Here is a 21,962-nt window from a genome sequence, read left to right on the forward strand (position 1 = left end):
TTCAATGAAGGAAAAAATAGATGCAATAATTTAACATTCTGTGATTACTACTGTTGGCAATATAACAGATTCTACAATCGTCTGGGATAAAGGCCTCTGAGCACATGAACAGGTATTCATTTTAATCATGTTAATTGAGCTAAGAGGACCCACTCACTATGACTAGCACCATTCCCTGACTAGGATCCTCCAGGAGATCAATGGATGAAGGAACTGAGTGCAGGATGTACTCATTTGTTCTGCTTCCTGATAAGGACAGCATTCCTGCCGCCTCACCTTTCTGCCATGATGGACAGCACCCTGTGACTGTGAGCCAGAACAAATCCTTTCTCTCCTAAGTTGCTTTTGACAGCATAAAGGAAACTGAAACACACATTATATCTGATAGCACTTTAAAGTGATGTTACCATGCACATAAGAACAATGAATGGACTAACCATTAAAAAGACTTAAAATCTCTAAAGCACTTAGAATAATGACCAGTGATAACTATGAATTTAATAGAAAAGGATATGAAGAAAAACAGTGAAACAAAATGACAGAATTATGAACCATCAACTTTTATTCAGGTTTTTCTTTATTATGTTTTCTGACTTCTACTTTCAGACACTTTTAGCTTCTATTTTCAGATAGCATATTCTGATCATCTCTCTCACCTCTTCTTGCATTCCCAGAACAATAGAAGCAACTTCTCCGGGGTCAGTACCTTCATATGATACTTATCATAAATGAACCACAAACGGCCTTGCTTCCAAAACCAAACTCTTTCAATCAAGAATTTACTATAACCTTAATGATAGACAGCTCCTCAGTCCATCAGTGGTACCATAAGACAGACATTTGCACAAACACGTAAAATTAGACTAAGGAGTCTTCACAGACACACCACCTCACAAGGAGGGCCGATGGCCACCTACATAGCTTGTTTATGAGAAACACAACAGGACATGGAGCCCTCAATGTTGAGCATCTCCTTGGAAAGCAGCACCTGTCCTAGAGATTTCTGAAACACCTGAAGAAAAGATCACCCTTGAAAAAGAGGAATGATCTAAAAGCAATTGATTACTAGGTAGGAAACTGGACCTACAAAACCTCTAAGAATTGGCCATGCTGAACGACAAACTTAGATCAGTTCTGTTTAGAGGGGCTGGTGATGGGGTTCCGTAGAAATGGCAGACTTGGAAGAAACCATGTCCCGGCTTTCTGGCCTTGCAGCTGTGCCATCTCATGAAAGCTACTAATTGAAACTGAGCTCCACTCTCTGCATCTCTAAAGGCAGACACAGAATGCTGTGATGGCTGGGGCTAAGGGAAGCAATGCACTACAGGGTTAATGCCCAGCAAGTGCTTCTCATTATCAACAGAATCAGGGTTTCTAACAAACTGTTAGAATTAATGAGATGGCCCTGTAAGAAACTAGATAATTAATTTCCAAACGCAAATGGCTTTTCAACCTATCAGGGGAAAATCAATTAGAAGTAAAACTGTAGAGAAAAAAATCAAATAAAATAGGAATGCAGAGACTAAAGAATGCAGAATATTTATTTATTTAGCTTCAACAAAAGCTAAAGCAGACAAAGTCCTTAAATGTAAAAAAAAAAAAGGCAATACTGTGATAATGTCGCTCTTAATAGATTTAACAGAAGCCAGAAGAAATTGTGAACCCTTTTAAATTTATTCTGAGTTGGAATTGAAAGAATAGATGAGTGAGAATAGCTGATAAATCTTTGAAAGAAAATCAAGTGGTATATAAAGTTGTGAGTTAAAATTCTATACGGACCCTTGGTACAGAAAAAAGAAGCACAGCATAGGAAAGCAAGGGATAACAGGGAGCTGCGTGCCTGGGACGCCAACCTTGGGAAGTGAAGGCGGAGGATCAGGAGTTCAAGGTCAGTTGAGGCTACATGATACTCTTCTCAAAAAGCAAAACAAAATGAAGGAAGAAATAAATAGAAACACAGTCCCCAAAATACCAAATAAAAGTGTGTACATACCTTTCACAAATTATATAAAGTAGATTATACAAACTACATAAGCAATTATACAATACATAGTACAAAAAACAATAGAATAAAATGGATCATAGATTACTCAAAATATATTTAGTCAGCCAACCAACACTGTCTCAAATACTGTGTTAAAATATATTGTTAATAAAGGGGCCCCAAGAATAAAATGCTCATGGGAGCAAATATGGAGACAGAGCAGAGACTTAAGGAAAGGCCCTCCAGAGATTGTCCCACCTGGGGATTCATCCCAGACACAGTCACCAAACTCTGACACTATTGTGAATGCTAAGAAAAACTTGCTGACGGGAGCCTGATAAAGCTGTCTCCTGAAAGGCTCTGCCAGAGCCTTACAAATACAGAGTCAGATGCTCACAGCCAACCACTGCATTGAGTGCAGGGTCCCCAATGGAGGAACTAGAGAAAGGACTGAAGAAGCTGAAGGGGTTTGCAACCCCATAGGAAGAACAACAATATCAACCAACCAGACTTCCCAGAACTCCGAGGGACTAAAGCACCAGGTGCATACATAGCAGACGAAGGCCTTGTCAAGTATCAATTGGAGGAGAGGTCCTTGGTCCCATGAAGGTTCAATAGATGCCCCAGTCTAAGTAGAGGAATCGAGGGTGGGGAGGTAGGAGTGGGTGGGTGGAGGAGCACCCTCATAGAAGCAGGGGGATAAAATAGGGGGTTCCCAGGAGGCTGGGACTAGGTAAGGGGATAACATTTGAAATGTAAATAAATTTTTAAAAATAAAAGATAAGAGAGAGATGCCCATGAATATACAAGAAGCCTACAGAACTCCAAACAGACTGGACCAGAACAGAAATACCTCCCGTCACATAATAATCAAAACCCCAAATGTACTAAACAAAGAAAGAATACTTAGGGCAGTAAGAGAAAAAGGGCAAGTAACATATAAAGGAAGACCTATCAGAAAAGAATTACACCAGATTTCTCACCAGAGACCATGAAAGCTAGAAGATCCTGGGCGGAGCTCATGCAGACTCTAAGAGAACACAAATGCCAGCCGAGACTACTAAACCCAGCAAAACTCTCAATTATTATAGATGGAGAAACCAAGATATTCCATGACAAAACCAAATTTACACAATATCTTTCTACAAACCCAGCCCTACAAAGGTTAATAGGCGGAAAGCACCAGTACAACGAGGGAAACTATACCCTGGCAAGAGCAGGATATTAAGCTTCTTTCATCAAACCCAAAGAGGATAACCACACACGTATAAAATTAAAATCAAAACTGTTAGGAAGCAATAACCACTACTCATTGATATCTCTTAACATCAATGGACTCAATTCCCCAATAAAAAGACATAGACTAACAGACTGGTTATATAAACAGGACCCTACATTTTGCTGCTTACAGGAAACACACCTCAATGTCAAAGACAAAAACTACCTTAGAGTAAAAGGCTGGAAGACAATTCTACAAGCAAATGGTCCCAGTAAACAAGCCGGAGTTGCCATTCTAATTTCAGATAAAATTGACTTTCAACCTAATGTCATCAAAAGAGACATGGAAGGTCACTACTTCCTGGTCAAAGGAAAAATCCAACAAGAAGAACTCTCAATCCTGAACATCTATGCCCCAAATACAAGGGCGCCCTCATTCATAAAAGAAACTTTACTAAAGCTCAAAGTACACATTGCACCTAACACAATAATTGTGGGTGACTTCAACACTCCACTTTCACCAATGGACCGATCAGGAAAACAGAAACTAAACAGGGAGACAATGAAACTAATTGAAGCTTTGAACCAATTGGAGTTAACAGATATATATAGAACTTTTTATCCCAAAGCAAAAGAATATACCTTTTTCTCAGCACCTCATGGTACCTTCTCCAAAATAGACCATATGGTTGGTCACAAGACAGACCTCAACAAAGATAAGAAGATTGAAATAATCCCATGCCTCCTATCAGATCACTATGGAGTAAAAGTGGTCTTTAGTAACAGTAAAAACAACAGAAAGCCCACATACACATGGAAACTGAATAATACTCTACTCAATGATACCTTGGTCAAGGAAGAAATAAAGAAAGAAATCAAAGATTTCTTAGAATGTAATGAAAATGAAGGCACAACATACACAAATCTATGGGACACAATGAAAGCAGTGCTAAGAGGAAAACTCATAGCTTTGAGTGCCTTCAAAAAGAAATTGAGAGAGCTTACACTAGAAGATTAACGGAACAACTGAAAACCCTGGAAGAAGAAGCAGCTAATTCACCCAGGAGGAGGAGAAGACAGGAAATCATCAAACTCAGGGCTGAAATCAATCAAGTAGAAACCAAGAGAACCATACAAAGAATCAACAAGACCAAAAGCTGGTTCTTTGAAAAAATCAACAAGATAGATAAACCCTTAGCCAGACTAACCAAAGGGCACAGAGAAAGTATCCAAATTAACAAAATTAGAAATGAAAATGGAGATATCACAACAGAAACTGAGGAAATTAAAAAAACATCAGATCCTACTACAAAAACCTGTACTCAACACAACTGGAGAATCTGGAGGAAATGGACATTTTCTTAGACAGATACCAATTACCACAATTAAACCAGAATCAAATAGACCATCTAAACAGACCCACAACCCCTAAAGAAATAGAAGGGGTCATAGATAGGCTTCCAACAAAAAAAAAAGCACAGGACCACATGGTTTCAGTGCAGAATTCTATCAGACCTTCAAAGAAGACTTAATACCAATACTCTTCAAACTCTTCCACCAAATAGAAACAGAAGGAACACTACCCAACTCCTTCTTCGAAGCCACTATTACGCTGATACCAAAACCACACAAAGATCCATCTAAGAAAGAGAATTTCAGGCCAATTTCCCTTATGAATATCGATGCAAAAATACTAAATAAAATTCTTGCCCACCGAATCCAAGAACACATCAAAACGATCATCCACCATGATCAAGTAGGCTTCATCCCAGGGATGCAGGGATGGTTCAATATACGGAAATCCATAAATGCTATCCACTACATAAACAAACACACAAGAAAAAAACCACATGATCATTTCATTAGATGCTGAAAAGGCATTTGACAAAATTCAGCATACTTTCATGCTAAAAGTCTTGGAAAGGACAGGAATTCAAGGCCCATATCTAAACATAGTAAAAGCAATATACAGAAAACTGGTAGCCAACATCACACTAAATGGAGAGAAACTTGAAGCAATCCCACTAAAATCAGGGACTAGACAAGGCTGCCCCCTCTCTCCATATCTTTTCAATATAGTTCTTGAAGTCCGAGCTAGAGCAATTAGACAACAGAAGGAAGTCAAAGGGATACAAATTGGAAAGGAAGAAGTCAAATTATCACTATTTGCAGATGATATGATCGTATACTTAAGTGACCCTAAAAATTCTACTAGAGAACTCCTACAGCTGATAAACAACTTCAGCAAAGTGGCTGACTACAAAATCAATGCAAGCAAATCAGTAGCCTTTATATATTCAAAGGATAAGGAGACTGAGAAAGAAATTAGGGAAATGACCCCCTTCACAATAGCTACAAACAACATAAAGTATCTTGGGGTGACTCTAACCAAACAAGTGAAAGACCCATATGACAAGAACTTCAGATCTCTGAAGAAGGAAATCGAAGAAGATCTCAGAAAATGGAAAAACCTTCCATGCTCGTGGATTGGCAGGATTAATATAGTTAAAATGGCCATCTTGCCAAAGGCAATCTACAGATTCAATGCTATTCCCATAAAAATCCCAACCTAGTTCTTCATAGAGCTAGAAAGAGCAATTCTCAAATTCATCTGGAATAACAAAAAAACCCGGATAGCTAAAACTATTCTCAACAGTAAATAACTTCAGGGGGATTCAATATCCCAGACTTTAAACTCTACTACAGAGCAATAGTGATAAAAACTGCATGGTATTGGTACAATATCAGGCAAGCAGATCAATGGAATAGGATTGAAGACCCAGAAATGAACCAACACACCTATGGTCACTTGGTCTTCGACAAAGGGACTGAAAGCATCCAGTGGAAAAAAGATAGTCTTTTCAACAAATGGTGCTGGTTCAATTGGAGGTCAACATGCAGAAGAATGTGCATCGATCCATTCTTATCTCCTTGTACCAAGCTCAACTCCAAATGGATCAAGGACCTCCACATAAAACCTGACACACTGAAACTAATTGAAAAAAAAACTGGAGAAGACCCTGGAGGACATGGGCACAGGGGAAAAGATCCTGAATAGAACACCAATAGCTTATGCTCTAAGATCAAGAATTGACAAATGGAACCTCATAAAACTACAAAGTTTCTGTAAGGCAAAGGACACCGTCAAAAGGACAAAACGTCAACCAACAGACTGGGAAAGAATCTTCACCAACCCTAAATCCGACAGAGGGCTAATATCTAATATATACAAAGAACTCAAGAAAGTAGAACCCAGAGATCCAAATAACCCCATTAAAAAGTGGGGTACGAAGCTAAACAAAGAATTTTCACATGAAGAACTTCGGAGAGCTGAGAAACACCTTAAGAAATGTTCAACATCATTAATCATTAGGGAAATGCAAATCAAAACAACCCTGAGATTTCACCTCACACCAGTCAGAATGGCTAAGGTCAAAAACTCAGGAGACAGCAGGTGTTGGCGAGGATGTGGAGAAAGAGGAACACTCCTCCACTGCTGGTGGGATTGCAAGATGGTGCAACCACTTTGGAAATCAGTCTCACGGTTCCTCAGAAAACTGGGAATGTCACTTCCTGAGGACCCTGTTATACCACTACTGGGCATCTATCCAGAGGATTCGTCAGCATGCAATAAGGACACATACTCCACTATGTTCATAGCAGCCCTATTTGTAGTAGCCAGAAGCTGGAAAGAACCTAGATGTCCTTCAACGGAGGAATGGATACAAAAAATGTGGTATATTTACACAATGGAGTACTATTCAGCCATTAGAAACAATGAATTCATGAAATTCTTAGACAAATGGAAGGAGCTGGAGAACATCATACTAAGTGAGGTAACCCAGTCTCAAAAGATCAATCATGGTATGCATATTCCACTGATAAGTGGATATTAGCCTAGAAACTTTGAATACCCAGGACATAATCCACATATTAAATGATGTCCAAAAAGAATGGAGGAGTGGGCCCTGGTTCTGGAAAGACTCAGTGCAAGAGTATAGGGGAATTTCAGAACAGGGAAGTGGGAAGGGGTAGATGGAAGAATAGGGGGACGGAAGAGGGTTTATGGGACTTGCGGGGAGTGGGGACCCAGAAAAGGGGAAATCATTTGCAATGTAAATAAAAACAATAAAAGAAAATAAAGAAAATAAAAAGATAATAAATAAATAAATAAATATTAAAAATAAATGAATAAAGGGGCTGCAAGGCCTAAAATGTTCCCAGTCAGAGATACTAAATCATATGCGTCCAACTGTGGGGATGCTGTAGCTTATTGTCAGGTAAGGAAATAAGCTGTTAAAGCTAATATAGGAAATATTTTCATTTCGTGAACAAATTTTCACAACAAACGTCATGTGCAAAAGACACACATGTACTGAACACAGCTTCATCTGATGGTTAAGAGTGCAGGCCTGACCATGCGAGTCACTTACCCATACTGGGAAATATTAAAACCATACTCATCAGAATTTAGGGGAGTTAACACCAAAATGCACCTGCTTATTTTTTAAACCTGATTTTTGTTCTTATTTATTTTTTCCTCTTAGAAAAATATATTAATAGCAGCGTGTTTATTTGGTGGAATGAGTATTTTTATTGCTTCATTTTTTCTAGAATGTCCGTATATTATTACTAATTTTTAAAAGTAACAAATGTCAGAAATAAAACAAAAACCTAAGGCAAATGGAGTTAATACTTACCTGGTATTTAGACAAGTAGGCATTTCCTCAGCACACCAGAACCATGTGTATTAATGTATCAATTATTATTTTGGTTCAAATTACTGCCCAGTATGTATTATTGATTTGGACATGAATGGTCAAATAGAAGTCTGCCGTAAGCTTTCATTTCAAATGGTCAGTTCTTTTTTGTTCTCGGTTTTAGGATGATAAACAAGGGCCTTCGTCTGACTACACTGTGGCAGTATTAGAATTAAGTACTTAGCACAACAAATAAGAAAAACCAAGGTCTCCGCCGCCATCAGAGAGCAGCAGCCTTGGCCCTGAACTACCCCATGGCAGAGGGCCTCAACAAGGGCCACAAGGTGACAAAGAGACACAGTCCAAGCACACCAAGTTTGTGCAGGACATGATCCAGGAGGTGGGGGGCTTCACACCCTACAAGCGGCGCACCATGGAGATTTTCAAAGTGTCCAAGGACAAGTGCGCACTCAAGTCCGTCAAGAAAAGGGTGGGCACTGCACATCCACACACCCGCACACCCACACACCCGCACACCCGCACACCCGCACACCCGCACACCCGCACACCCGCACCAAGAGAAAGTGGGAGGAGCTGAGCAACGTGCTGGCGGCCCTGAGGAAGGTAGAGGCCAAGAAGGATTGACGAACCCTCCCCCAATAAAAAAATCATTCCTACAAAAATAAAGAAAGAAGAAAAACAGAGAAAAAGAAAAAGAAAACCACTATTTCTAAATCAAAGCACTGAAAGCACAGATTTACTTTGTTGCCAGTTTCAGGGGGTGTGGCTGCAACTTTCAGTGAAATGTCCCTTGAGTTATATAGACAGTTCAGTAAACCAGAACACATTGTTGCACCCCAAGCCAGTGATCCACCCAAAGGGAAAACACTGCAAGTCTTAAAGAGAACAGAATAGCATCCCCTATAAATATAAAATACCTTCTGGATGAGCTCAATTCTGAATTCTTCTATTTACTAATCTGAGTTATCTAAATCAAAATTATACTAATGTCTGTGGTATGACCAAATTTAATACATTTGAAGTTTTAAACTGATCACCCTCAATACCTTTGCATAGCCTTCATAAGGAAAACTTTCCAAATAGTCCACTTTCCCACACAACCTGCATCTTTGCTCCTCTTTAAGTTTTGCCTGTAAGTTGAACTGGTGGCCTAAGTTACTCTGTTCAGGCACATAAGACAGACCTAAGTTACTCTGTTCAGGCACATAAGACAGATCTGTTCGGCCACTGCTTTCTGCAGCCACATGACAGACAGGGCCACGAAAGTAGTCTGAAGATTTCGCCAACCCTATGCTTAAAACATGTTATTCCAAGAGCAAATGTAGCAGTCTACATTTTAATCATGTTTGTTACTCATTATTCTAACTTTTCAAAAAATATTTTGAATCTCATTTCTGCTTTCTACTCATTAGACATCCTTCATAGCTTTCAATGTTATATTTGGTTATACCTCCCCCAAACAAAATAGTAGCAAATAGTAATGGGTCAGAAATTGGACACTACATTGGTTGTCTTCATCCAACTTAGCTTCAGTTGTTAAAATTATAACTTTGGAGTGTGTACGTTTGGCCCATCAAGAGCCTGTTTAACATGCCTTCATCCATCATCTACCTTTATATCTTGTTCACAATGATACAACAACAACAGGAACGCCTTGCTGAATATTGAGAATCACCTTATCTCTGCCATGCTCTGGATCTGGTGGTGACCTCCCCATCCTCCTCCAGATAGCTTCTGCTCTGATTCATCTCTGCTGGCTGTGCCTTCTCCTGCTGCTGCTGCTTCAGGTGCTAGCGTTTTCCTGAGCCCTTGTCACTTGCTGCTCCTGCTGTGTGTGAAGAACATGATCGCACCAACACCAGTGATTTCAGCTATGGCTGTTGAGCTCAAGACTCCCCTATCGGCACCGTTCCCATAGATGAACCAGATTTCAAGAGAACAGCGTTTAGACATCTCTTGCGCACTTTAAATACAGGATGTACAAGCTGAACTCCCTCCTCCTCCTCCTCCTCCTCCTCCTCCTCCTCCTCCTCCTCCTCCTCCTCCTCCTCCTCCTCCTCCTCCTCCTCCTCCTCCTCCTTTCTCTCCTTACTGTTCAGTCTCAGGGAAAGGCAGCAATGGCATCTCCTAGAGCAAAAACCCAGGAGGTGTTTGAGTCATGAGGGCTCTGTTCTGTGAAGGGACTCATGCCATTAGCACAGAAGCAAGTTCTTTATAAAAAGGACAGAAATTCAGCTGTAGATTCTAGGGAAAAAATGGGAACTTTTTTCCTTTCACTTGTATTGGTTCTTTGAGAATTTGGTACAATGAATTCAAATCATATTCACTCCCTCCCTGACTCCTCCCAGATCCATCCTCTCCTCCTTGACCCAGCCAATGTTGTGTCCCTTTTAACGCAACTTTGTGTTCTTTTCTTTAATTCGTCAGGTTAGGTTCACGCTGCCCATATGGTCATGGATGTGTGGCATTCACTGCAAGGGCCATACCCTTAAAACTGACTCTTGTCTCTTAGCAGATACCAACTGCCGATGGATACTTAGCTATGGGTGAGACTTTGTGCCCTATCAGACCCTGTCTCAAGAAAAAACAAACAAGACACTGTGAAAAGAAAAATTCATATGAAAACTTATGACCATATAAGCTTCCTAAAATGTATGTGTGTGTCTGAGTAATTGTGTGAAGAGAGGCAGACAGATAGACAGTCGGGCAGACAGACAGACAGATAACTACATAATTTGGATGGGTTTACCCTATAATATGATAACAATACCTTTACTAGACACCACAAGATATCAAACAAAACTGTGGTGCCAGGAAAGAGCTACGTCCTTTGGAGGTCTTGGCAAGCGAGTACCTATAGCACACACCCTCAAACATTACAGACTAACGTTCTGGTTACCTTGATAGTAAGACCCCATTGCTGAAGGCGCCATACATGAGTCGTAGAACAAGGAAGAACCAAGCTGGTACTCACCTGAAAATGGGATCCTTTCAATAGGTAGCAAATCTATCTCTCCCCGTCCCGCTCATCTCCCGATTCTGTCATTTGTTGGCTGTTTAGGTTTTGTCTGATATTTTTCTTCTCACTACAGGGGCAGAAGTCCTAAATGATCTTCCCATCTTCATGCAATTCCCCCTTTAGCCTCCTCCACTTGCAGGGAGAAGAAAACAATTCCTAACTTGGTGCTAACAGCCCCCTGTCCACTCCGTCGCTGGGCCTTTCTCAAAGAGTAAGCATCTCCTGCCATTCTATGCACGCGGTTGTCCTGTTATACTGCCCATTCTTAACTTACGTAGAACATGCTATTTTTCTTGCCCAGCGACATGTTAGCCTCCCTGCATCTAGTACAGTATTCCCAAATTTCAGCTGAAATATCACCTGCTCTAAGCCCAAGCTCCTCTGCCTGCTGAGTGGACCCTTTCTGGTTCTTCTACTCAGCCCTGTGCACACGGCTCTGGGAAAGCACCTAATCCTCCTGCTCCGTCATCATGAGAGGAATATGTGTTACTCGTTTACTAAGTGAACAAACATATGAATGACCATCATTGTAAAAGAAGTAACAGAGAAGGAAACTGCTGACTTAAATTTTCAAAAATGCCGGCTGGGCATGCTGAAACATGCCTTTAATCCCAGTACTTGGGAGGGAAAGGCAGGCAGATCTCTGAATCCTAGGCTAGCCTGGTTTACAAAGTGAGTTCTACGACAGCCTTGCTACAGAGAAACTCTATCATGAAAAGCAAAGCAAAACAAATTTTTCGAAAATACTCTGAATGCCAATGTAAACCCAAAGTGTTTTTAGCCACTTTACAGCTGTTTCAGTATTTTTCTGAACCATACATATAAAAGACTCTATTGTTGGGCTGGGGAGATGGCTCAGTGGTTAAGAGCACTGACTGTTCTTCCAAAGGTCCCGAGTTCAAATCCCAGCAACCACATGGTGATTCACAACCATCCATAACAAGATCTGACTCCCTCTTCTGGAGTGTCTGATGTCAGCTACAGTGTACTTACATATACTAGATAAATAAATCTTTTAAAAAAAGAAATGTAATAGGACATTATGCTTCCTTGATTTTTTTTTTAGAAATAAAATTTATTCTTACCTGAAACATTAAGGGAAATAATTACATATACTTTATGTATATGTATTTGGAATAATTGCTTTCTCTAGGTGTTATATATCTCAAAACATCTAGACAGGCCAAAAATCTTGGTAATATATATTTTTCCTTATTATAAAAGTTCACATACATGGGAAGAACAACAAAAACAGAAATACCACAAAAGACAAGCTACAAAAATATTGTTGTCATTACTAATTAAATAAAACTATAAATGGGGTTGGAGATATGGCTCAGTGGTTAAGAGCACTGACTGCTCTACCACAGGTCTTAAGTTCAGTTCCTAGCAATCACATGGTGGCTTACAACCATCTATAATGGTATCAGATGCCCTCTTCGGGTATGTCTGAAAACAACAGTGTATTTACATATACAAAATAAATAAATCTTTAAAATAAATAAATAACAAAAATTACAGTAGCAATATACTTTTTTTCTATCATCAAATTAGTAAAAAACAGTGTCCTCCAAACTAATATTTCTACTGTAAATTGTCTATGTTTGGTCATTAGAAATTTAGGTAATTTTATAACACTTATTGTGGAGTTTTTATACTAAAAAGAATTAAAAATAACCTATTTATCTCAAAGTAAATGCACACATTCATTCAATGTGTAATTCATTGGCATTTACTGGGCACCTATTATATGTCAGGCCCTGACCAAAGCACTAGGGATACAATAACACACGCACACACACATATATAGAAACATCACCTGTAGGGTTAACATCACCTGGGGAGGACAGAGTCATATAAGCAAATGATTACAGTCCATTTTATTATGGATACCAAAAATGAAATTTAAAGAAGAAACCATAACCTAGAAATAAAAGGGGTTCTAACTTTATACATGTCTCCCAGGAAAGCCTGACTGAGAAGATAATTGCCCAGAAGCATAGAGGCCACCAGGAAGAAACCCGAGTGAATATCTCAGAGACGTTTCCAGGTCAAGCAAGCACTGCAGAAAACCTGGGAAGCAGAGCTCTCCAGAAAATGACTGAATCAGAATGCAAAGTAGAGGTGCCAGCGTTTAAATGTCTCCCTCACCGTTCCTGCGTGGAAAACATAATCCCCAAGGTGGGGCTCTCTGAAGATGGGCGGTGAGTGGGTCGTGAAGGAGTATTGATCTCACTGTTACAAACTTGAGCTCTGTATAAAAGGACAGACAGGTTCACGCTTCCTCCTCTTCACATTCACCAGGGAATGGCTCTGTAGCACAGCTCTCCCTGGAGAGCCCCCTACTCTTGTTCTTAGCTTCCGGAATCGGCTGCCAAATACCTGTTTGTTATTAAACTACCGAGTCTGTATATCTTGTCAGAGCAGCACAAAACAGACTTAAGACAGGAACACTAAAAGGTGAAATTATCAGTTCTATGCCACACTGACCATGGACCAAAATCTGTAAAACCATCAGTTAAAAAAAAACCTTCCCTCCTTTAAGATAATTTCCTCAAGAACTTTGATAGACAGCTAACTACAGGGCAGCATCACAGCCTTTAGGGCTGAATGAAGGATCCATCTCATATACAGTTGCCAAACCCGGTCCCTCTTGCAGATGCCAGGAACTGCTTGCTGATGGAAGCCTGTTATGACTGTCTCCTGCCAAAGCCTGACAAATGCAGAGGCAGATGCTTGCAGCCAACAATTGGACTGAGCACGGGGATCCCCGATAGAAGAGTTGGAGAAGGAACTGAAGGGGCTGAGGCAATTTGCAGCCCCGTGTGGGAAGCAACAGTGTCAACTGGCCAGAGCCTCAGGAGTCCCCAGGGACTGGACCACCAACCAAAGAGTACACATGGAGGGACCCATGGCTCCGGTCCTGTATGTGGCAGAGGGTGGCATTGCTGGCCATCAGTAGGAGGAGCGGCCTTTTGTCTTGTGGAGGTTCCATGACCCTGGGTCAATGCCAGGGCAGGAGGGTGGAAGTGGGTGGGTGAGTACCCTCACACAGGCAGGGGGAGGGGGGATGGGACAGGGGGCTTACGGAGGGGAGGCCTGGAAAGAGGATAATATTTGAAATGTAAATAAGGAAACTATCCAATAAATGAAAAAAAGAAAGCTTAACATAGAAAAGCAAGGTTTTCTTGTTTTAGTTTATAGGATTTTTTTTTAACTTGAAGTTTAAAAACCTTGCAATTTTATTTGATAAAAGAGTAGATAAGATGGGATTGGAAAAGTTGGACGTAAAACCATCCCAGAAGAAGTTAGTTGGTCAATATTTCTTTCTCTAAGCACGCACAGATTCCTATAGATTTTATTAGAAGACTTCAGAACCAGCAAACCAGCTGGTGTGCTTTCCCATTGAAGATAACCAAAGCATTCATTTTTTGCAATTATATTTCTAATGTTACTGACACGAATGACAGTCTTTGAAATGGTCTAGTAAGTTTCATTTTTAATCCAAAACTTTCTGGTGCTCGGATTTCCACAGAATTATTGCAGAGTTCAGAGTTAGACTCTCCTCGAGATAAAAACAGGTCGTCCTTTGCCTGCCAGTGACAGAGTCGCCTGCACAAGGGCGGGAAGGAGCCTGCTCAGCTTTTTGATATTTCCCTCAGTATAACGCCAAGGACTTTTTGCAACAAAAAACCTGTCCCCATGTTTTAGACCAAAACCTATTTCTTCCTTTATTCCAAGAGCAGTGGTTCTTACACTTCAGGGTGCACCTAATTTACCCAAAGGGCTGATGACAACAGAAATTGCAACAACAAAGCCAGGGTCCAAGATACTGTGTGTCTAACAAGTTTCAGGGAAATGTTGAATATTGCTTGTCCTAGAAGCACTCTGAGGACCACTGACCTAGAGGAAGAAACAAGGCTTTAGAAGTAAAGCTTTAAATAAAAAGATTAAACTGTCTCTTCTGCCCCAGAATTTTAAACCGAAAGCCAGTATATCATGATCACTGGCTGTTTACTTCTGTCTTAAATCAGGTACAACTGAAAGAAGATGTCAATTATGACTAATTGCACCATAAAAATCAATTTCTTCACATAATTGAAAAAGCAAAGCTAACTACTTACTCTTTTGAAGTCAGTGATTAGCGCTTCCAAAGAAGATCTATGCCTTGCTTATTTTTATAATCCCTAAAGTGCTTTCAACAAAAATACCTTCGATCATTGTTTGCTGAGTAAGATTATGCAATTCCCTGCCTCAGTGAGTGTACTATGTACTTGGGGAGAAATGTGTGCTCAAAGTCTTCGTTAAAGTGTATGCTATCCTTGTGCAATGTAGAAAATGGGCCCCTTCTGGGCATATGATTTGGAGGAAGGCATGCAGATTTGGGCCAGAGCATGGTCTTATCATGCTGGGCTCTGGGCAGATTCTAGCTCTTTCTTTCTCTAGCTCTCCTCAGATTGGTGCCCTATTTACAGAACACAACTGACTTAAACCCATCTTGGGCACTTCCTGAAAACAATACCCATGGGAAAATCTATGGCTGCCAGAAAGTAAAGGAGATGCTAAAGCTAGAACTCAGAAATGAGAAAAGGTGCATTGTCTTTTGTGGTCCAGGAAGAGCTAAGTGGAGGTCTAGGAACTGATCTAGGGCAGGAAACTTGTCTGAGACGTTCTGTCACCAGTACCCAGGACCATCAGTCAACAACAGACACCCGCTATAATATTTCGCTTGCCTCTTACCCCTCACAAGACTAGTGCTATGGCTTGGATATGAAGTGTCCTTCTAAAAGACTCATGGGTTGGACGTTTGGTCAGTAAGAGAGGATACTGAGGGCTGATTGAATCATAAGGCACTAACCTTATTGATAGATTTGTCTATCCATGAGCTCATAGCTAAATGGGCTAGCAAGAGTTGGGGCCTACTCAGAGTAAGTAAATGAAGGGTGCTTTGTTCCCAAATCCTTCCTTCCCTCTCTTCTTCCCTCTTTCCCTCTCCCTTCTCCCCCACTTCACACACACACACACACACACACACACACGCCCCCCCACCTTGAGGTCAGAAACTTCCTCTGCCATCCACCTCCACACACACATTTTTCTTTGTCTTGCCTTAGGCCCAAAGCAGCAGAGACAGATGACTATAGTCTGAAACCATGAGCCAAAACAAGATAAGTCTGTTCTTCTGACCTGTCCCCCACATGTATTTTTGTCACAGTGACAAAATGTTATCTAACACAGTGTATGTTCTCATGATACATGCTATTTTCCATCACATTACTTATAGAAAATGTAATTATGTGATGTGTAGGTTTGTTTGGGATTTTCTCCTCAAGATTATAAAGCTCTCTGTTAGAAGAGGCCATATAGTTTTCATCATTTTACTATAATTACTTGGTACGTAAGTACTATAGATGTATGTTACACACACATATATGTATACATATTGAAACTAAAAATATTATATTAACAAAGGCAGAAAAGAAATAGGTATAGGTGGTTCATTCCATGAATAATAAAATACAGACAGACCTTAAAAGGTTGCTTGTGGTGGTTTGAATACACTTGGCCCATGGGAAGTGGTACTATTAGGAGGTATGACCTTATGGGAATAGGTGTGGCCTTGTTGGAGGAAGTGTGTCATGGTGTAGGTGGGCATCAGAGGCTCCTATGCTCAAGCTCTGCTTAGTGCAGAAGAGGCCTTCCTTCTGGCTGCCTGAAGGAGATAGTCTCTTGACAGATCAAGACGTAGAACAGCTCAGCTCAGGTCCTTCAGCTCCATGTCTGCCTGCACACTGCCTTCCTTCCCACTGTGATGATAATGGACTGAGCCTCTAAAACTGTTAGCCAGCCCCAGTTTAATGTTTGCCTTTATAAGAGTTGCCTTGGTCACGGCGCCCCTTCACAGCAATGGAGACCCTAACTAAAACACCGCTAGAGTAAGCCGTGCTGGGAAGAAAGCGTGCCACTGTCTGTACTGCCGGCTGCTATTTTCATCCTGTGCTAAAACATGACACTTCACAGATCTATCAACTCTGGGTTTTACGTTGTAAATATTGACGGTGTGAATACTTGCTGACATTTGCCTAAAACATGGAAAATGGTTCTGAGCATGAGAACTTGAAATGGAAAATTCACCTCCGGAGGCACAACGAGCAGGAGTCATTATGGTAAACTGTGTGAAAGCAGAGCTGTCCTATCTCAAGTCGCCATACTGGCCCCAGACCATGATCCTGAGCACTGTAGCTTGGTACCTGGCAGTCAATTAGCCAGCTCTAGATCAGTCCCTCTAAGAACAAAGTCCCCTGTCTTCCTCATATTCCTTATCCTGGGACTAGTGGCACCTCTGCCTGATCAGACTAGAACCCTCCCATCCACTCTGCCCTCACATGCTCTTCCTGTCAATCTTCTAACATCATGTCTTTCCCACTTCCATAGCTACCCCTTAACTGATGCTCTGCCTGATGCTCTGGCTTTTTTCTCCAGGACTATTAGAGCCCCTCCAAGGAGGTCTCCTTCCGTGTCCCACTCTTCCATTCTGGCCCCCACCTTCCTGCCAAAGTAAATGTTTAAATTCTTCTCTTGCTCCCGGCTGCCCATTAGATGAAGACCATCTTCTTAGCACGACCTAAGACCATGACCAGGCTCCTGTGCCCCTCGGACCCACTGCCCAGTAAGGGACTCGATGTTCACTGTATTTCAGCTGTTCCCAATTATGACACAATACAGCTTCGTGTTCCTGCCGCCCTTCTGATCTGTGCTCGAGACCTGAAATGCCTTTCCCTCAGAGGAGCCAGAGTCAGGTCACAGCTGACTCTTCCTGTCTTGGCAAATTCCTGCTCTCCTTCCAGGCCCTCCTCACCTCTTTGGTGGTGCTTTTTCCTATTCTCCCTGTGGGTTCTGGGGCCACTGGTCTCTCTTCTGGCAACAAATCTCTTACTTACAACTGCCTGTTTATATATCTGCCTCATTCTTACATATATTACGTCTTTATTTTCTATTTATTTTGTAATATTTATCATAATATTTTGCCTGCAGACTAATATAAACTCACTAAATGTTACCAGAATAAAAACTGTTGGTCAAGGTCATCTTTCACTAAAAATTCAGAGACTGGTAGATTCACATTGTGCCAGCTTTTAGAGCACTCAAGTAAGGATCTTGTGGTTGCAATTATCAAATTAAATAACATATACATAATCCACTTAGTTCTGTTCATTTTCTGTTCTCACGCATTGCAACTCTGAATCATCATCTGTTGGCCTGGATACGTTTTTTTCCTCTGGCTGCCCTAATAGGTCCAATTAGTCAATTAGTCAAAAATCCCACTTAAATTCACAGGTGCTGGCCTGGGCTATAAGCCTGGGCCTTTGAAGTTTCCCCCTAGATTCTTCCTGAAATGTTAGCACTGAGCTCTACTAATCTAGTCATAAACAATCCTCACACTGATGCAGATTTTTCCTTTAATATATTACACGTCCTAATACTGAACTAGGTCATTGATTAGAGTCAGTTGGCGAGTGCAAAACAAATGTGTAAGACCCCAGAGAGTGTTTCCTTCCCCCCACAAAAGCCCAAATAACCCCATCCACTGTGCAGACACCACTTAAGAACATCCTTTCCTCACCCTTCATCTATGGCACACATAGATTTTATTTCTTGATTTTATTTCTCTCTCCCAGACCTCCCCTTCCTGCTTCTGCTTGCACTTCCACACTGCTGATTGGGTGCCCAGCTGAACGTCCAAAAGCAATCATTTTACTCCCCCTTCCCACTCCATCACCCAAGGACTCTGATAGCGCCGCACTTAGCACCTCACTCCAGAGCCCAAGTTGCCACAAATCTAAGGTGAAACTTCTACCCACAGCCCCATTATAATTTTGGAGGGCCCTTTGTCTCATCTCAGGCAAGCATCATCAGGTTCCTCCCAGACCAATTTTCTGCACGGTCTTTTCTTTCCTTCTACAAGTAAGCGAGGGATAAAAATCAGTCTTTGTAACTTCATTAAACATGGCTTATTTTATAAAAATGTTGATAGATGGTTGGGGTTTGGCTGCAGATCTTTCCATGCCCTGTGGCACTCGTGTTATTAAGACCTGGCTTTGGTTTTCAGCGTTAAAGGCCCAGATCTTAGCTGCACTTGGTCTCTCTGGACCTCACAGGCCTGCTGTCCCTTGTGTGCAGCAACAGCTCTCCCATTAACGTTAAGAAAGCCCAGGACTGAGAGGACCAGCATGACTCCCAGCGCTAGGAAGGCAAGTACCAGTCCCTCTGCAATATGGATGTGAAGACAAGTGGGTAAACCGTCAGAATAGACAAGAAATGGCTACTTTATTCTGCTGTAGTCATAGCTCCACAGCTGTCTCTCAGACGAACTTGCTAAGCTCAAGATGGATCCCCAGAACAGGAAGCCCTTACCCTCAAAGCCTGAGAGTCATTTACCCCCCTCCTTTCTCTCTTCAAAGTAATGGCTGATTGAAATAATGATCAAGAATACAAATTAGCTCAGCTGGTTAGTCTGGGTATGGCCAATCAGATTAGACCCGCGGGAGGCCTCTTCTCTTCCCAGTGGAGCCTCTAGCCCACAGTCTCACACTGCCTTCAGTCTGCGGGGGAGAATATAAGTAGATCTGGGTATTACTGGCTCTAGAAACAAACTAGCCAGAGGCTAACTCAGTAGCATCCTCCTATAGACTTTTGTCTATTTTCATTTTTAAAGGGAAATATTTTAAATTAAGATCTAAAAGCATGGGTCACATGCAGTTTCTAAAGCCAACTCAAGGGATGGTCAGAATCGGATGAGCATTGACTTTGTGTACATTCTGTCAGGCCTCGCCTCAGTTCAGTATGATTATAGTCTAGGGATAGGGATATAGCTCAGATGGTAGAGTGCTTGCTCAGAATACAAGGGGTCCTAGGTTTCATCCACACTGCTAGATAAACTGGGTGTGGTGACCTATACCTGTGATCCTAGTATTTGGCGTATGGGGGGCAGGAGGATCAGAAATTCATGACCCACCAGCAGCTACATATGGAATTTAAACCCAGCACAGGTTAGAGAATATATATATATATATATATATACATATATATATGCATATTCACATACATATATACACATATACATACATACACATATACATACATACACATATACATACATACACACACACAGTAGTATCAAGGTAATCTCTTCTAGTGGCCTTGACCTTTCCACTTCAAGAAGATTCTCCACTACTAAGAATTTGTGTTGCCAAGGAACTTGGAACTTGACTTCATTAAAGAAACATGTTCTATAAACTGTGGCTAAGCAACTGGACAATAAAGTTTATCTTGCCACAACAGTTGTGAATGTCCAGAAAGCTGAATTCTATAGAACCTCGTTGACTGGATTATTCCCAGGTGATTAGTGGCAGGATACATATCGAACCAATAGTAGCACACGCTGAAATTATGCACAGCTGTTTGCTAAGACCTTGCCCTGATTCACCCAGCTACGATACAGCTGCGTATTCACACCCAAGCTTGCCACCTAACTTTCCATCATTGTGGGAACTCCATGATGCATGGTATCTAAAAGGATGCAGAAGAAACAGAATCTTGCCTTTCTTCTGAAAAGGGGCTCATGGCTAACCTATTTTTGCTGGGTACATTTAAAGAACCCATCACCCCGATTCCTAGCCATCTTCCTTAAAACGGCGTGTGTGTGCCTCACCTCTTCTCCAACACGGTCACTCAAAGTAGGTCAGAAATGTTACGTCCTTCCCCTCATTGATTTTCATTAAGAGAACGCACTTTCTGGAGCAGTAAAGGAAAAGGGTAAACCCACAAAGCAACTTCCAGTGACACCCTCTGTAAATTTCTGGCACAGTAAGTCTCGTTTTCCCAAAGGCAGGAGAAAAATCTAATTACCCAGAATTTATCCTTCTTGGCTGTAAATCAGCAGTAATTTTAAACTGTAAAATACACAGCTACAGGACTTCGGCCAGGTGAAGAACCTCCCTGAAGGAATATATTCGCTTTGCCCACTTTAATTTTCTACATCACCAACCTGGGTGCCTCTTTCCTAAGTACTTTCTTCTCCGCCTTCTTCACATCCACGTCTTGCCAGAATGTCAAGAGACCACACTGTTCTTTATTTGAAAGCTGAGAGCATGAGACTTGGATGCAAGCATTTGTGGAGACAGGGGAGCAGAGAAATCAGGGGAGGGAGGGTGTGTTATCTAGGTCTCTAAAAAGCTATAAAGCCTTAGTTTCCTAAATCCCATAGGGCAGGGCTTCCCCAGTCTCCTCCCCTTCCTGAAATTTCTTTCTCAAACCCAGGTCCTGAGACCTGGCTCTCCAAAGGGGGCGCCGCAAAGTCCTTCAGAACCCCCCAAACACCAGCACGGGCGAGAAATACACCACCAGAAAGACAGCAAGCCTGCACGCCCGCTCCTAGCCAGCTAGCTGGGGCGAGCAACTTCATCCCTGGACATAAACGAACGCCCCTGTCCTCCAAACCTGAAAAAGATGATGGTCACTCTGAGCCCGGGTCCCCGCGACCGCCCCACCCCACACCCCGCCGCAAACTCCAAGTGGGGACCCGGTGCTGCTCACCTCCTGGCACGCAGGAAGCGGGCGGCCGGAGGAGGACGAGTCCCCAGCCCAGACTGCCTGGCAGCCGGCGAGCGCCCAGCAGCAAATCCAGGCGGGGCTCCAGGGCTGCGAGCGCTCGCGGCGGGGACCCCCGGCCGGTCGCCCCCGGCCCCTGCCCCGCGCCCGCCGCAGGGCGAGCAGCAGCATCTTGGCGCTGGGTGGACTCGGGCGAGGAGGCTGCGCGGCTCCGGCACCCGAAGGCGAGGACCGTGCTCTTCGCTCCTCTGGGCTCAGCTCGACTGGGCTGATCCGCTCGCTGACAGCTCGGCCGCTTGCAGCGCGGGCAGCCGGCGCCCGTGCTCCCGTCACGCCAGAGGGAGGGACCGTGGGACGCGGGCGCGGCGCGGGGGCGGAACGCGGGGCGGGGACGCGGGAGCCCGGAGCA

General features: G+C 42.3%; 1 protein-coding gene across 1 annotated transcript in view; it reads right to left on the reverse strand.

Moving 5' to 3' along the window:
- Positions 1-21,724, reverse strand: part of Elapor2 (endosome-lysosome associated apoptosis and autophagy regulator family member 2) — a 194,133-nt gene extending 172,409 nt beyond the window's left edge. Inside the window, exon 1 of the mRNA XM_052172406.1 lies at positions 21,539-21,724. Coding sequence (XP_052028366.1) covers positions 21,539-21,724 — 186 coding nt within the window. The remainder of the gene's footprint in view (positions 1-21,538) is intronic.
- Between the last annotated feature and the right edge of the window lie 238 nt (positions 21,725-21,962).

The sequence above is a fragment of the Apodemus sylvaticus genome, chromosome 2, assembly GCF_947179515.1.
Source record: "Apodemus sylvaticus chromosome 2, mApoSyl1.1, whole genome shotgun sequence".
NCBI lineage: Eukaryota > Metazoa > Chordata > Mammalia > Rodentia > Muridae > Apodemus > Apodemus sylvaticus.